We start from the raw sequence: 18,353 nt of genomic DNA on the forward strand, positions 1-18,353 counted from the left end.
AAGAAATCAGGGGATGACAAAGCGACATCCAGCTATGGGAAGGAGAGATTTCATGAAAGAGGTGTGTTTTGAGTCAGGCCCTGAGAATGGGTAAGGTTATGCAAAAATGGAAGGAGAATATTATAAGAGGGAGTAAGAAGCAGGGTAAGCATAGGGTTTGCTCAGAAAACAGTTTTTTGCAGTGTGAGATTTGTGTATGGGACAGTAGAGAAATGGTTAGGAAATGTAGGTTGGTGTTACAGAGAGTCTTGCAGGCTAGGCTAAAGAGTTCTCCAACTTTACTGTGACCTGGAATGCTTGTTAAAATACAGATTCCTGGGCCCCGCCATCAGAATTTCTGATTCAGTAGGTCTGAGGTTGGGCCCAAGAATTTGCATTTCCCGGGTGATGCCGATGCTGTCTGAGGACTACATTTTGAGAACTACTGATCTTGGTCTTAGAGAATTAAAGATTCATGAAAGGTTTTTAAAATAATGTTTTCACTTGGTTAACACTATCCTGGATGGAGTACCTCACTTTGAGCTAATTGATCATAATTACTAGCTGTGAACTAAATGTGATGCCCTTTTTTTGTTAATAGTATTTTTTCCTTGAAAGAGCTAAGGCCACTTCCTCAGTAATGCTTTTTTTTTTTTTTTTTTTTTTTTTTTTTTTTTTTTTTTTTTTTAAACTGGGGCTTTTTGAGTTTGCCCCAATTCCCTTCTTTTTTTTTTTTTTTTTTTTTTTTTTTTTGAGACAGAGTCTTGCTCTTTCACCCAGGCTGGAGTATAGTGGCACGATCTCGGCTCACTGCAACCTCCGCCTTGTGGGTTCAAGCCATTCTCCTACCTCAGCCTCCCCAGTAGCTGGGATTATAGGTGCACACCACCACACCCGGTTACTTTTTGTATTTTTAGTAGGAACAGGGTTTTACCATGTTGGCCAGGCTGGTCTTGAACTCCTGACCTCGTGATCTGCCCACCTCAGCCTCCCAAAGTGCTGGGATTATAGGTGTGAGCCACTGCGCCCAGCCTGCCCAATCCCCTTCTAACCTGTGTTCAGGTGGGAATGTAGAGCAGAAAGTAGGAACAGGCCTATTCGTGGTCCTCTCACCCAGGCCGTTTCAGGCCTGGATCAGGGCTTTGTGGGAATTTAGGCAGAGGAGGCTGAAAGATGGAGGCAGCGTTGGTGTGAGGTGTGAAGCGGGATGGGAGTAAGGACCACTTTTCTAGCTAGGGTTCCTATGTAAACTTCCTTGGTTTAAATTGAAATAATTGTAGATTTTTTAGATATATGTGGATGTTTCTGATTTTTTGGTTTCATGTATGAGATAATACGAGATATTTACTCATAGGGAAAAATGATTTTCTCTGTTTTCCCTTAGACTTTCAGATCACATGGCCAAGCATGGTGGCTCACGCCCTTAATCCCAGCACTTTGGGAGGCCGAGGCGGGCGGACTGCTTGAGGCTCAGCGTTTGAGGCCACCCTGGCCAATATGGTGAAACCCTGTCTCCACTAAAAATACAAAAATTAGCTGGACATGGTGGTGCTCACCTGTGATCCCAGCTACTCAGGAGGATGAGGCAGGAGTATCGCTTGAACCCAGAAGGCAGAGGCTGCAGTGAGCCGAGATCACAGCACTGTACTCCAGCTTGGGAGACAGAGCGAGACTTGTCTCAAAAAGAATTTCAGATCACAGTAATGATTCTTATATATAAATTCCATTCTTTGATGCAAGAATGGTTAATGATTTGCATACTTCTAGATAAGGTGAATCACAATGTAATATAAATGATTATATTTTTGTAAAAGGAGTTTGAAAGGATTTTTTTTTTTTTTTTTGAGACGGATTCTTGCTCTGTTGCTAGGCTGGAGTACAGTGGCGCGATCTCGGCTCACTGCAACCTCCACCTCCTGGGTTCAAGCGATTCCCCTGCCTCAGCCTCCCAAATAGTTGGGAATACAGGTGCATGCCACCACGCCCAGCTAATTTTTTATATTTTAATACAGACAGGGTTTCGCGATGTTGGCCAGGATGTTCTTGATCTCCTGACCTCATGATCCGCCCGCCTTGACCTCCCAAAGTGCTAAGATTACACGTGTGAGCCACTACATCCGGCCAATTTGTAGGATTTTAAACATATTTATGGGGTTTTGTTAGTTTTCAGATATTATTGATAAAGCCAAGACATAACTGTTTAGAAACATAACTCAATATGAATACCCAAGGATTTTGGTTTTTGGTTTTTGAATTTTATTTCATATACGTTTCTTCCTGCCTTATTCTTCACACTGGTGTTTTTGTCCCTTCAGCTTCTCATGGAATATACAGCCCGATGTAATCCTTACAACCTGGGTCAGTCAGAGAGAGTCAGCATCTCCATTTCCTTGAGATGTTTAAAACACAAACAAGCAAATAATAACTGCCTATAACCCACAACCAAGTTTTGGGCCTCAGATAATAATTCCAGGTAGAATAATTCTGGAAAATAACTCTTAAACTGCAGTTTTTCTTAAAATCCCTTCTATTTGCTCAACTTGCATAGGATTAAAAATCTGGCTCCATTAGTTAATTGTGATGTAGCCCAAGTTTTAGCTAATAGATTCATTCCTTTACTGATTCTGCTTTATAGACATTTTTTCTTTTAAATTTCATTTATATGATTATTATTTCTGAATATACAATTTCTTTCAAAAATAGGACAAGGACAAATACCAGTTTGGTAAGACAAAGATCTTTTTCCGTGCCGGTCAAGTGGCCTATCTAGAAAAATTGAGAGCCGACAAACTGAGGGCTGCCTGCATCCGGATCCAGAAGACCATCCGAGGGTGGCTGCTGAGAAAGAAGTACCTACGCATGCGGAAGGCAGCCATCACTGTGCAGAGATACGTGCGGGGCTACCAGGCCCGATGGTAGGTCTCCTGGGGACAGATTAGAGTGCCCATCTAATTCACTGTCCAACTGAGGACAGTTTTGAGTGGTCACCATACCTGAAAAGATAACACCTCACCTTTTCTTAGTTCCAAGGGACAACAAATTAACTCATAGGACAGCTAAATGGAATAAAATTTCACTCAGCCTTATGAATGATTCAGATTTATCCTCAAAACGTTTACAAACTGCTGCTTATGTCCTCAAAATTTTTATTTTTGATACTTTTATATTGGGCTTGAGGAAATCATATATCAGTTAAAACAGTCATGAATATAAGCTAGTTAATAATGACTTCATTGAATAATTTTTGGGAGCAATTAACTGAGAGGGTCTGGAAGAGAATTACACTTTAGTGTGATTCTTATTAGGTTAATTTTAATTGAGAAGTACAAGTAGAAATGAATTAATCATGAGCTTACAGCCTAACAAATTCAGGAAAAATATGGTAGATTAATAATGGCTAGATCCAAGAAAGCTGGTGATAACCAAGTATGAGATTACTGTGTGTGTCTGTCTGTTCTATAAAGAGGCATGGCCTGGGTAAATGGATCCTGTTGTAGAAAGGATGAACTTTTGTGAATTTTGCTTTCTTGTAAAATCTGGCAATGTGGGCCATCCTACTTTTCAGAGTTAGGGAGGGCTCAAATGAGATAATAAATGCAAAAATACTTTGGGAAACTATAAATTGCTATATAAATGTAAATATAAATGTTATATAAAAGTAAATATAAATGTTGACTTAGCATGCACATTATTAGAGTAATACAATGGAGGTACTATTTATGCCTAAAACAGTAACACTCTTTAAGTTTCTCTAACGTGTATTCCTGCATTTTTTTCTGATTACTGACAACATAATATTATTTTCTTTGGCCAGCTATGCTAAGTTTCTGCGCAGAACCAAGGCAGCAACCATCATTCAAAAGTACTGGCGCATGTATGTGGTCCGCAGGAGGTACAAGATTAGACGAGCTGCCACTATTGTTCTTCAGTCTTACTTGCGAGGCTTCTTGGCCAGAAATAGGTATCGCAAGGTGAGGCATTATTTTCAACTTTGTTTATTCATTCTATTAGCATTAACCAAATTCCACATCTGTACAGAGTACCACAGGGGCTACAATGAGGGTAGGAACTGTATGGGGACAACCAGCTATTGAAATGCATATTTATTTATTTTTAAAAATTCTTTTTTAGAAATAGGATCTCACTCTGTCACCCTGGCTGGGGTGCAGTGGTGCAGTCATAGTACACTGCAGCCTCAAACTCCTGGCCTCAAGCAGTCCTCCCACCGTGGCCTCCCAAAGTGCTGAGATTACAGGTGTGAGCCACTGTGCACATGCCCAGCCTGAAATGCATTTTAAAATACTAATCACATATAGTTATTAACAAAACAATGGGAAAAAAATTTTACCTCCTTCTTTCTCTTTGTTTATATAATTTGAAAAAAAAGTATGTTAGTTTACTGTAGCTGCTATAATAAATTATCACAAACTTGTTACCTTGAAACAACCGAAATTAATTCTCTCAGAGTTCAGGAGACCAGAAGTCCAAAATCATTATCACTGGGACAAAATCAAGTTGTCAGCAGGCTGCTTTCCCTCTGGAAACTCCAGGGGGAGAATCCATTCCTTGCCTCTTGCAGCTTCTGGTGGCTGCCAGCATTCCTGTGCTTGTAGCCACATCAGTCCAGTCTCAGCCTCTGTTTTCACAGCATTTTCTCTTCTGTGTATCTGACTTGACTTCTCCTATCTGCCTCTTATAAGAATAATTATGATAGCATTTAGGTTCCACCCATGTGATCCAGGATAATCTTCCCATCTGAAGACCCTTAACCTAATCACATCTGCAAAGGCCCTTTTTCTGAATAAGTTAACATTTGCAGGTTCCAGGGATTAGCACCTAATTTCCTTGGGGCCCACTATTCAGTTGACTACAGAGAACTTTGAATAGATAGAATATATGACAAACAGGTTAAAGGTTATTCCAAGAATGAGACAACCTTGGAAGAATTTACCATGGTGAAGAGGAGGCAAATTATAACATTAATGTGGTTAAAATTGTATTGACAGATACGATGCTCCAAAAGTTTTTGACAAATAATCTTACATCTAGCAATAATTAATGGGGTCACCAGAGTAGTCTTAATTGTCACCTGTGACTATTGATGAACGATTTTTATCTCTTTCATTTTGGCAAGGTTTGGAGTCTGTCCTATAGGGTATATTTCAAATAAGCGAGAAATACAAGCCTGGATATTAGAGCTCTATGGACATCACCATTAGAAGGAGCATTAATGGGGTGATTTGGGTCTCTAAGCACAGGCAGTATATGGGTGTAACCTAGGCCCTATTTATTTATTTTACTTCTTTTATTTGAAGTGATTTTAGACAACAAAAAATTCAAAACTGGTGAGGCTTGAATGAGTGTATTTAATAGCTCTGTTTTGAAGATAGCTACTCCTGATCTTTCTGCTCACCCCTCCTTTATGTAGTCTCATGCTCTTTCTACATAAGCGTGAGATTTTAGGGAGGAAAGAGGTTTGAAGTTGCTTTTCGGATACACCAGACTAGTTACCTTCCTGTGTTCCTCACTACTCTCCTTAGGAACATCTGAGCTGGGCTTTGAGGCCACTGGTTTAGCAGTGGCAGCCTCCGGCCAGCTTAGGCTCCCACTGTGACTGGACAGGGTGGAAGGTGGCAGCGTAGAGGCTTGCTCACATGTAAGCCAACAGCCATCACATTAGTGCTCCTTCTAGCTGTATTTCAGGTCCAAGGTTCCCCTTCATGAGATTTGGGGGGGGTCTTAAAGAGAGTACAGGTGTTGATTAATTTCTCTCACTCATGATGAAAGTGAGATTGAAAATGGAAGCTCTGATTAAATGCTGTTTCCATTTGACTAAAATTACAAAAATGGACCAATGTCCAAAGTTACATGGGAGAAGCAAATGGAACAGGAAAAATAGCATTAATAGTTTTGCCACTGTGTGCTGCTTGAGTTTGAAAGTCTTTAATTTGCCATCACTGAGACTCATCCAGTTGCTCCTTACTCATCCGGATAAGACAAAGACCTCCCTCCGAACTGTGATGTTCAGTGAACGTTCAGAACTCCCAACCTCAGTGCAGCGTGATGCAGTGGCTACACTGAAGGAAAACTGAAGGCTACCTTAGCATTAGGAAAACAGCCACAGAAGGCAGGCTTGAGGGGGCCGAAGATACTACTCAGATCTCCTGAACAACTGTGTTCATTTTGTATTTGATGGTTTAAAGTTAACCACTTATTTCTTAAATGTATCTTCTAGGATGGCACATTTTAGTCATTGTTTTTTTCAAGTACAGTAACCTAAAAATAGTAACTATTCTTTTAATGATCTTATTAAACTGCTATATATGTGGATAGATGCTTTCAGAGGTTTTTACATTTTAAGAGTTTGATAGGGCCGGGCACGGTGGCTCACGTCTATAATCCCAGCACTTTGAGAGGCTGAGGCAGGTGGATCATCTGAGGTCAGGAGTTTGAGACCAGCCTGACCAACATGATGAAACCCTGTCTCTACTAACAATACAAAATTAGCAGGCCGTGGTGGCACAGGCCTATAATCCCAGTTACTCAGGAGGCTGAGGCAGGAGAATCGCTTGAACCTGGGAGGTGGAGGTTGCAGTGAGCCAAGATTGTGCCATTGCATTCCAGCCTGGGCAACAAGAATGAAACTCCGTCTCAAAAAAAAAAAAAAAAAGAATTTGATAGGAGGTACATTGTGTCCATTTGTAATAATCACCAACAAGTATTTAAGTATATAATATTTAAATACCATTTATATCATACAAGAGTTACTTCATAAAATTATAAACATAAAAATCTACAGATGCCAGATTTTTCTAGTTTACTTTTTCTTTTCTCTCTCTCTTTTTTTTTTTTTTTTTTTTTGAGACGGAGTTTTTCACTCTCGTTGCCCAGGCTGAAGTACAATGGCATAATCTCGGCTTACTGCAATCTCCGCCTCCCGGGTTCAAGCTATTATCCTGCCTCAGCCTCCTGAGTAGCTGGGATTACAGGTGCCCGCCACTACGCCCAGCTAATTTTTGTATTTTTAGTAGAGACGGGGTTTCACCATGTTGGCCAGGCCGGTCTCAAACTTCTGACCTCATGTGAACCACCTGCCTTGGCCTCCCCAAGTGCTGGGATTACAGGCCTGAGTCACTGCGCCTGGCTACCTCTTCTTAAAATTCAAGAATTTCTTCTCCATCTTTCCTAGAAAATGTTTACACGGTGTCTGTTTGGTGCTCTTTAGTGACAACAAATTCATCTAATAAGGCAAACTTTTGTTTGTTTGTAAGTTTAGGGAAATATCATTTTTTTTTTTTTAGGAAATGTGACATAAAATCAAAAGTAAGATTAGTTTGTTTCACATCTTGTTACTTTTACCTTTCGTTTTAAAGCCCCATCCCTCCTACCTTTGAATCCCAAAAGTGGATCCTTACTACATTTGAAATAGCAATGGAAAATCCTCACTAGAATGGTATTCCTCAAATGTGGTAAACAAGAGTGTCATCTTTTAATTTCTAAAAAAAAAAAATCAATAAATCAGTACAAACTTTTTAGTACCCCAAGTGTTGGCCTCTACAGACAGTTTGCTGCCCATTCCCCGTGTCCTCATGCACGGGCCTAATAATGCATAGTGAGGTGGTATCAGCAGTCAGAGTGGTAGGGATATCTCTTATTTTAGTAGCACGTAGTTTACAGGATGCTGATTCTGTTAATTTTATAGAGGATCATCTGTTGCCAACAGAAATCATACATTAATAAGAAACCTAATGTATTTTTTCTTTCTTTTTATAGTTGTTTTTCTTTTGGTAATCTGGTGCTTTTTATTTAGACAGCTTCCAAGTCTATATTCTGCTTAGAATTATACACATAATATGTGCATATGACACATTTTTATGTATGTTTCTGAAATCACCTTCTAAAGTCCACTTTTCAGATCACTTTTAAAAATAATTTTGTAGCCTCCATATATCTGTGATATGTATAATCTACATAGTACATTGTCAATTCAACTTTTGTGTCTTTTCCTTTAGGTAATGTATGGATTTTCAGCCCAACATAGATTGATAATCATGAGTGTAGTCCAGGGTCTTGACATTGCTTGCCGTTATCCTTTTCCGCAGATACTCCGTGAGCACAAAGCAGTCATCATTCAGAAGCGAGTCCGGGGCTGGCTGGCCCGCACACACTACAAGAGGAGCATGCATGCCATCATCTACCTTCAGTGCTGCTTCCGGCGGATGATGGCCAAGCGTGAGCTAAAGAAGCTCAAAATTGAGGCTCGCTCAGTGGAGCGCTATAAGAAGCTGCACATCGGCATGGAGAACAAGATCATGCAGCTGCAGCGCAAAGTTGATGAGCAGGTGTGTTTCACAAAGGGGCCCTGAGAGTGGAGTATGCCTGAAGAAATCCACCAGGATTATTTTCAATACTGTTTTTCTTTGACTTTACCCTTTGGTCTTAGTAAAAAGTAAAATTATGACCGTATTTGTTTCCATGATGAGCATGGAAGTACTTATGAACTCATAAGGTGGATCACAATTGCAAAAACTAAGTCAGGAAGTTGTTATTATTATTATTACTATTATTTGAGACAGAGTCTCACTCTGTCACCCAGGCTAGAGTTCAGTGACGTAGTCACAGCTCACTACAGCCTCAACCTGCTGGGCTCAAGTGATCCTCCCACCACAGCCTTCTGAGTATCTGGGACTACAGGCACGTACTGCCACACCCAGCTAATTTTTTTATTTTGTAGAAACAGGGTCTCATGTTGCCAGGCTGTTACCTCAAGCAATCCTCCTGCCTCAGCCTCCCAAAGTACTGGGATTACAGGCATGAGCTACCATGCCTGGCAGGAAGTTATTTTTGAGAACACAGATCTACTAATGCTTCAAACCTTTATGACCAAGAGTCATATTGTATGTTATTTATTTTTCAAACGCCAGCTTGAACCAGGCATACTGTATTTTATACTTTGCAATGCTCTATCACAATTATCATTTATTTTCATGTGGTATCATGTTCATTTTACAGATGAGTTGGTTTAGCATTGAAATAGCAAAAGCATCAGGAAAATGATGCTTCTGATGAACTTGCAATCTGTTGCAGAGATAAAAATTTGATTGATTAAAGATAGTTACTAATATTTTAGCACATGTAAATGATATGAAGGTAATTAAGAATATAAAAATGCTAAGGAGAGCAAAGCAAAACAGAGATCAGAATGAAATAGGATGAAAGATTGTCTGAGTGGGAGGGAGAAATTTTGAGGTAGTAAACATAAAGATTTATGAGAAACTTGTGTGTGTGTGGGGAGAGGGTTTTTTTTTTTTTTTTTTTTTTTTTGAGATAGATTCTCACCCTGTCACCCAGGCTAAAGTATAGCAGTGCAATCACGGCTCACTACAGCCTCAAACTCCTGGGCTCAAGTGATCCTCCTGCCTCAGCCTCCCAAGTAGCTAGGACTACAGGTACACACCACCATATCTAGCTAATTTTTAAATTTTTTGTAAAGACAGGGTCTCATTATGTGCCCAGGCTGGTCTTGAACTCCTGGCCTCTTGTGATCCTCCTGCCTTGGCCTCCCAAAGTGTTGAGACTATAGATGTGAACCACTACACCTGGCCAACTTGTGATTTTGAGGCTGTTTTAATCATTGTTACGCATCACTAAGCTAGTACATGGTTTTTAGCAACATTTTGATCTGTTTTCAAAAACAAGTATAGTTCCTCCTATTTCTGAATTAAGAATCAGGAAATTAAGAATTTACTATGTAACTCACCCTGTGACTATGAGAAAATCACATCCATCTTGCTTACCACATCAAACAGAATTGAATTAATTGTGCCTGTTTTCTTCTCTCTTTGTTTCACCTAGAAGGTATTGGTTGTGCTATTGCAAATGTTGTAGTATTTTGGTTGGATACTATATCAATGTTATGATGATATAGCATGAATATGATGAATAAGCATGGTTTTCTCACTAAATACATTTGATGATACGTGTATTTACTTATTGTTACTTATGTGTATGTTTAAAGAACAAAGACTACAAATGCCTTATGGAGAAACTAACCAATCTGGAAGGAATATACAACTCTGAGACTGAGAAACTACGAAGTGACTTAGAACGTCTTCAACTAAGTGAAGAGGAAGCGAAAGTTGCCACTGGGCGGGTCCTTAGTCTGCAGGAAGAAATTGCCAAGCTCCGGAAAGACCTGGAGCAAACTCGTTCAGAGAAAAAATGCATTGAGGAACATGCAGATCGATACAAACAAGAAACAGAGCAGGTAGGAATAATGTCCACATCCCCATCTACTCCGTACACAAAGGAAATGTACTGTCATCATGACTTGGTCCATGTGACTGACTGTTGGTTTTATTAGAAATGCAGTACAAATTTTAGTTGAATTACTGTTCATTATTACTGTTTCCCAAGCATTCATTTCACATTATCAATGAGTAGGCTGTAGGTCTTTTAGTAGAACTTTCTACTCTAATAAGAACAGAGGCAAAGCAGTATTTTTAGGAGAGAATGGCCAAGTACCTACTAACACTTGTATATTTAAAAAGAAAAAAGTCAGTCTGGGGCATAGACTCCTTTTAAAAAAAAAAAGTCAGTCTGGGGCATAGACTCCTTTTTCTTCAGTAGGGTTAATGTGATTAACCCATTTATGCCTAAGGTTGCAATTTTTTGAATTGCAAAATCAGTCTTTGGCAATGACCTTGTGCAGTAGAATATAAATAACTCCCACATGCTTAGTGTTCCAATAATGGAACATTAGATATAATATTTAGTACCTGATGGTAGGGATCCTTGTCGAAGCCTGCACTAAGGCTGTGTTAAGAAGTCCAAGCAGGAGAAATCTAAATGTCTGCACAGTGATTGCAACCAACAGCTTTACGCAGATGGAACCCTCCCCACAAAATGCTTTCAGATTGACCAGTACATGGACGCTACAAATTTGTATTAACATCTCAAAACTTTATTAAGTATAGAAGACATTAAGATTGTCAAGTAGTAATGAGATGTACTGCTGAAACATTTGTAAAAGTACGTCAACATTAGACTTCCTGGAAAAAAGTAATCAATTTTCAGAGATTCCACTGGTATTACATCTTCAAATGAAAACAGAGTTGCCCGTGTCAGCTATGACTGCTGGCAAGAATCCTGATATGGTTTGTCTGTACTGACTTCTAAATATTAGTATCAGCATATGCAGTGAGAACTACAGCAGGAACTTAGATGCAGGTCAGTTAGGGTAGGGTGGCTGGTAAAATTGCAGTCTTTCCATGGCATTACAGGTTCCAATAAAGTAATTCCTCCTATATCTCTAGATCTGTACTCTCTATATAGAAACAGCAGGCCAAAAGGTGAGATTCTTTTCTGTTTTATGTAATGTTGTTTTGATATGGCAAGCTTGTTCTCTCAGAATTAAGATGTGCACTCAAAAAGATACTCTTGAATATTTAAGATCTCTTTTCTTCCCTTTAAGTCTCCCAAACCCACGGAAGCTTTCCAGCTTCGGATTCCTCAGAATCTGTACAGTAGTTAAGTGTGGTGGAAAGATTCTCCTTTCCTCTTCAAAGCCAAGTTCTTGCCTTTCTAGTCTGATAGAATAAACATACAAGCAGATTCAGATTTCTTCTTTCATTTCATTTCATTTTCTCCCACTTCTCACAGAGATAGCTGTAGGCACTACCTTTAGTTCAGACGGTGTTTCCTATGTTGTCTAGGCTGGTCTTGAACTCCTAGCCTCAAGCTGTTTTCCCACATTGGTCTCACAAAGCGCTGGGATTACAGGTGTGAGCCACTGCACCCGGCCCCATTAGTTCTTTTGATGGAATGTAGTGATAAGGGAAGAATGAAAACATTTCATTGTGACAGTCAGCTTCATGGTCAGGAAAATGACATTCTCAGTCTGATCAAGGAGCCCAGAAGTTACAGTAGAGTTATGTATGGTTCCTAACCAAGAGCATTTATCGAAACTGCTGGGGAGTTTTTATATAAAAAGGGAGCTATCCAGACCCTGGGGGTGTGGGCTAGGCAATGATTTTGAAAAAGCACCATCGGTGATTTGTTGTGCACTCCTACCAAACAAGAGCCTCTCCTGAAAGCCCACAGAGAGCTGGGGCTCTTTTTACTGAGAGTGGATGTTAAGGCAAGGTCAGTGTAGAGGGAAGAGACTGAGCCCTCGGAAGGAATACCTTCCGGACTGATGTCTGCCGTGTGTGGCACAGTGTAGTTATCCAACTTTCCTGCTCCCCGGAGCCCTCTTTTCATGTCCTAAACCCCCTGACATGGTAAGAGATTTGCCTGCCAGTTCTCTCCCTATTATTAAAGCTCTTGTTTTCAGGGTTCCTTAAACTTTCGCTTAGAAAAAGGAATTCAGATTTTACTCATCGCAAGCACACACTTTATTCCAAAGATGAACTGAGTAAATTATGTACTTTGCAAAATTACCTTTGGTTTTGATTTTTCCTTCCTGGGAATCCTTATCCAGCAGAGAACTAGAAAGTTAAGAGTCAACTTGTGTGTGTGTGTGTGTGAAAATATACATGACATAAAATTTACTATTTTCACCATTTTTAAGTGGACAATTCTGTGGCATTAAGTACATTGACATTGTTGTAATGTCAATGCTTATTTAAACATGGAATAAAAGGACTAGTTCTCAGCCTTGTAAGACTCTTAAAGGGAGATGAAAGAGAAATTCTCTTTCTTGACACAGATATCAGGGAGAATCAAAAGGTCTTCAGTGAATTTCCCAAACTAAAACATCCTCATATCCTTCTTACCTCCTTAATCTCCCCTCTTGAATCATGGGTACACATAAGCTTTGTGTGAAAGCATTGAGATGAGAAGGTGATATCAATTACCTTTGAGAGCAAATGCTGACTTAGTGCCAGGCAATTTTTTGATGTTTAATGTAAAGTGAAAAACCATCACCGGTCCTTATCCTTCAAGAAATTCTAGTCTATTCTGGAAAAGAGGAAAGTAAATCATTTATAACGGATTTAAAGAGCATATCCAGGGTCTTGTAGTAGCACAGGGAAAAGACAGCTAATTGAAGGGGGTTTCAGGAAGGCTCTTGGGAGGGAGTAATGCTTGAGCAAGTTTGTAAGGTGACTAGACATAACCAGGCAAAGACAGGGAGCACAGAGGTGGTGGAAGTAAGAAATGACTGCTTATGGTCTTTATCCTTGGTCATCAGGCTTCCTCTGTCCATTGCAACCATCTCAATTTATTGTTTCATTTCATAGCTGGTATCAAATCTGAAGGAAGAAAATACTTTGCTGAAGCAAGAAAAAGAAGCCCTCAATCACCGCATCGTGCAGCAGGCTAAGGAGATGACAGGTAAAGCTTACATGCATACTACACGACAACCAACCTCACACCAAAGTTGTATAAGTTACAATGTTATTTGATGAGTTACACAACATTATTTAGAATTTAAATATTTTTAAAAGTTGAGGCTGTCATCAGCAAATTTACAAAGTTCCAAGAGTCAAGAGGTCAAATATTTTGGTTGAATTCGTTGGTTGATAAACTTGTAAATCTGGTATCTCTAGGTACAAATGTGAACTCCAGTTCAGTCAGTGTCATATGTAATTTAAAAAAAAAAATTAATTTGTTCTGCATGTGTGATTTATTAGTTAAGGCTTATAGGATTCCTAATGATTTAGTAAGAATTTTTGAGCTAATATGTGTATATTTATGTGTGTGTGTGTGTGTATTGTCTTTTTTTTTTTTTTTTGCTAAATCAATGGATGTTATTCTAAGATTCACCACTCTTTGCTATTAAACTAAAAAAACACTAATTTTTAAAATAGAGAACTAACTAGATATGGACATTTATTCTGTTTTCTGTTTGTGGAGTAGGTTAGAATGGTGATAAATTTATAAGGAATCCACATATATATAAATATGGGGTAAGAAGATACAGATCTATACAGTAATTGGTGGAAATGGAAGAGAAAGGATGGTTTGGAATGGGGATATATTATATGAAAATAATGCATTTTCATATACATTCTGTTGATTACACTGGTATTCAAAAAAGGCAAAAATGTTCTAAGATTTTACAATGAGATAACAAAACAATAATGATATGTTATTAGTAATAGGGATATTGAGAAAAAAGTACACATTTATGAGGCAAATTAATGAGGCCAGTTATTGGAGTGTTAAGTTTGAGATGTCAGCAAGGACCTCAACATGGAGGTGTTCAGAAAGCAAATCCAGATTAAAGATTAGAGAAAAAATAAGAAGGGAGCCTAAAGATACCCATTAAAACTGTGGTGGTAAGAGAGACTGCCTCACCTCTCCTAGTTGAAGGGGATAATACTGAGGAAAGACAAGAAAACCTGGAATTAATTGACCATACTAAGGGATGAGGTAAAGAAAAGGAGCCAGAAGATAAAATTAAGAGGTGAAGGAGAAAACAGAGCCCTGGCAAGAAGGCTGCTGGGAGGCAGCATGTAACAGAAGGATCCAGAATGATGAGAATCTTCTAGGAAAATATAAAATGTTATTTGAAAGTGAAAGTGAAGCGTAAGAACAAAGAAATGACAGTGAGTTTGCCAAGGGAAAATTTTTTGGTAGCCTCAGAGCTGCTTCTGCAAACTAGTGAGAATAAAAGGCAACTTGTAGAATGTTTTAGAGAGAAGAAATTCTTTCATTCATTCATTCACAAATCATTAAAGCCCTACTCTAGGGAAGCACTGTGGTGGGCACCAGGAAAGCAGCTGTGACAAGACACTTGTAGCCCTTGCCTCATGGTGCTCACAGAGAAAGCACTGGTGAAGCAATAGAAGCAGGCAGGGCAGATTAAGATTTAGCCTCAAAATATAAGGGTAAAATGGAGCCAAATGGTAGAAGCTTAATATTATAAATGTGACTGGTTGGCTGATTGAGTTAAGACATATAGCTGAGATTTGAGGTTTTGTTACTTTACTTCATCTGCAGTCAAGGGCTAATCTCCAATCTCCAGATCATGTCCTAGCCAAAAGCAAACCACAGCCACAGAGAGGGCTGAGGGGGTAGGTAAGTGGAGAAGACAAGGTTTCCTCAGCAGCGCATGGGGGATGACCAACAAGCACACAACACAGCTGGCCAGGCCTGAGCATTTTATCTGGTTAGAAGCTGGGGAGTAATAAATAGGACAGCAGGGGAGGTTAAAGTCATAGAAAATGTAAGATAGAACCGTGAGATTGTAAATGAAGAGAGACTCTGTAGAGTAGGACAACTGGGTCCACTGAAAAGTTGCCATTCTCTTGAGAACTATCTCTCTTGAGAAATATCTGTGAGGAGGTCATTTTGAGAGAGTACACTACTTTGGGCAAAATAATTTTATGAATAGAATACCATTGGCATAAAAATACATATACTTTAGTTACTAGACAATGACTAGTGAAAGTTTTTCAAGGATGTGCTGTAACCAGTGTATCAATTAGTGGTACTAAGGCCAGAGTACGTGGAATAACTCAGTAGATGATTGTTATTATCAACAAATTATTTCATTTTTTGGTCATTTTTTCTTTTCCTAAATTTTACTAAGACGCTCTTCATGGATCACAGCGATACTAGAAGTAAAATTCCCTGCAGAGAAACTGGAAATCAGTATACATGTTTACACAATTGCATTCTCAAGGGGCCATCTTTAGTATGCATATCCTTTTTTTAATTTCAGAAACTATGGAGAAGAAGTTAGTAGAAGAAACAAAACAACTGGAACTTGACCTTAATGATGAAAGGCTGAGATATCAGAACCTTCTGAATGAGTTCAGTCGCCTAGAAGAAAGATATGATGACCTTAAGGAAGAGATGACCCTTATGGTGGTGAGTCAAACACTTTTGCTTTTTTTTAATGAAAAATTTTAAACATATACAAAAGTAAATAGAATAGTAGAATGAACCTCCATATCTTCTGTGTACCTACCACCCAGTTCCAGAATGTTCAACACATATTCACCTCCCATTCCGTCTCCCCAACTCACTCCATCCAATGGATTGGATTATTTTAAAGCAAATCTTAGAAATCGTATAATTTTATTCACAAGTACTTCAGTAAAGTCAAACACTTTAAAGACTGGGCTATATGATAGTATAAAGTCAGTAAAGTTGAATTTTTGTTTTTGTTTTTGTTTTTTTTTTGAGATGGAGTCTCCCTCTGTCACCAGGCTGGAGTGCAGTGGCAAAATCTCGGCTCACTGCAACCTCTGCCTCCCGGGTTCAAGTGATTCTCCTGCCTCAGCCTCCCGAGTAGCTGGGACTACAGGTGCCCACCACCATGCCTGGCTAATTTTTTGTATTTTTAGTAGAGACGGGGTTTCACCATGTTGGCCAGGATGGTCTCGATCTCTTGACCTCATGATCCATCCGCCTTGGCCTCCCAAAGTGCTGGGATTACAGGCATGAGCCATTGTGCCCGGCCAGTTGGACTTTGTTTTATATATGGAATGGCCTAATGTAAAATTTACATGTAGACCGGTTTTGATTATAATTTTGAAGATACATTCCTATGAAAAGAAAATTCAGACTCCATTTGTAATGAATTATCTATTTCAACGACTCTTCTGCATTTGCCAATGTACCTTTCGTACTTGTAATAATTCTGCACATCCTCCCCATTCCATGTATCCTGCTATCAGGAAACAAATAGTTCCCAAGCGTCCCTACAAGTACCACCCTTAAAGGTAACCTAATTATACAAATGACCAGAAATGCTCTGAAATATCTCAAAAAAAGCCAGATAATTCAGTATCTGTGGAACAGAGTATTTGCTTCAAATTTTGCTTCTATCTGGACCTACTGACAAAGTTCATTACAATATGACACTTAAAAGTCAAAATAAAAGAGATTGTGTAATACAAAAGATAGGCTCTCATCACCTTGCAGATGAGAAAAATCCTGTCTAAAAGAGACTAAAAAGCTAATATAAATCTCACATTGGACCATTATTTCAACCCTCACTAGTCTGATTTATGTGTGACAAAGAGAAATTAGAAGTAGATGCAAGTCACCATTATAACTGTTCTTATAATTGACAAATCTAAAGACTCTTGTTAAGCTTCATCTTCCTAGATCACCATGCTACCCTTGGTCCCATTGAAACCTTTCTTCCTTCACATTCTGTAATTCTTAGCTTTCTCTAGAATCCTTTTCTTTTTCAGTGTTCATGTTCCCCAGTTCCATTCTTTGGTGTATTTTTGTTCACTCTGTTTATTAGATGACAATGCCAACATTTATGGTTAATCTCTGTTTCAGTTATGGTTAGAGCTAAGCTTTATAACCCAGTAGGTGTTTCTGAGACCCCCTAGTTATTTGGGATGTTAATAAGTGGGATTGGAAAAGAAATTCTTAGGTAAAATAAATGTGGTAACCTACTAGGTTAGACAGAGATAAACAGATGTCTTTTCTGCAGAATTTCTTGGATTCTTTAATAGTGCATGCAATATGAATTTCAGAAAATAAAATGAGAGAAGCAGGTGCCGTACATGTATCACTCTCTGAGCATATTCCAGAGACATCCATCTGTGTGGAGGTCATGGGTCTCTTTAGTGGAGGAGGTGGCCATTTCTAGAAAGGCCCTCCAGTGACGCCTCCTCCAGCAGCTTGACACGGCTCCTCCTTCCTGCTAAGCAAGTCTGCCTGCTCTCCATCTGTTCCCAGCAGTGCTCTAGAGGTAGTTTTAGTTGCTCAATTTCTTATTTCTCAGTCATGTGTCCTCTCCATTGTATGCCTGTGACTCAGTCATTCCTTTTGGGAGACAAAATGGTCAGAGGAAGGGAAAAGGAGAAAGCAGAGGAAGGGAGATCAGAGCTCACTTGCTTCCCACTCATTTCTTCACTAGATCTCCTTTCCTAGCTCCAGATATAGTCAAGATCACAGTTTTTCAGAAAATATTTGCCCAGAATTGCAGAGAATAAAAAACTTGATCTTATAACCCATGACAATTAAAATATTAGTGACAATATCTTATTTTAATGTTTAGGTATAACTAAACAGCTAACAGATGAGTACTTGACTAATATTAGACCGACACTGTTCTGCAAATGACACTCTCACTGCTTCAATCCAGAGCTAATGAAGCATTTGGTTGTAAACAGAGTCGTCATATGAATGGAGGAAACTCTAGGGAGGGGACTTGATACACTGCCTCCAGCGCTTCCCATAACCTGTGTGATACATGGGCCAAAGAACACTAATAGTGTCACTCATTACCAGCCTCTAGAGTTGTTGGCCCTAGTACAAGAAGTGTTGTAGCATTTTTCTCCAAGAACATTCGGTTGTCCAGGGAATATAGGGGCAGAGGCAAAGAGGAAGGACCAATCCAGGGCTAAGGAGTTTCAAGCCAATGACGAAAAGATGATGAGGCATGGGAATCCAGGCTT

The 18,353-nt window shown here is 39.2% G+C and overlaps 1 protein-coding gene across 2 annotated transcripts in view; it reads left to right on the plus strand.

Moving 5' to 3' along the window:
- Nucleotides 1–18,353, plus strand: part of MYO5A (myosin VA) — a 226,662-nt gene that overhangs the window by 152,815 nt on the left and 55,494 nt on the right. For both annotated transcript variants that reach the window (XM_030814075.1, XM_030814074.1), the window contains exons 19-24: nt 2,683–2,894; nt 3,794–3,950; nt 8,082–8,321; nt 9,998–10,246; nt 13,221–13,314; nt 15,650–15,798. In XM_030814075.1, coding sequence (XP_030669935.1) covers nt 2,683–2,894; nt 3,794–3,950; nt 8,082–8,321; nt 9,998–10,246; nt 13,221–13,314; nt 15,650–15,798 — 1,101 coding nt within the window. The remainder of the gene's footprint in view (nt 1–2,682; nt 2,895–3,793; nt 3,951–8,081; nt 8,322–9,997; nt 10,247–13,220; nt 13,315–15,649; nt 15,799–18,353) is intronic.

This window comes from Nomascus leucogenys, chromosome 6, assembly GCF_006542625.1.
Source record: "Nomascus leucogenys isolate Asia chromosome 6, Asia_NLE_v1, whole genome shotgun sequence".
Taxonomy (NCBI): domain Eukaryota; kingdom Metazoa; phylum Chordata; class Mammalia; order Primates; family Hylobatidae; genus Nomascus; species Nomascus leucogenys.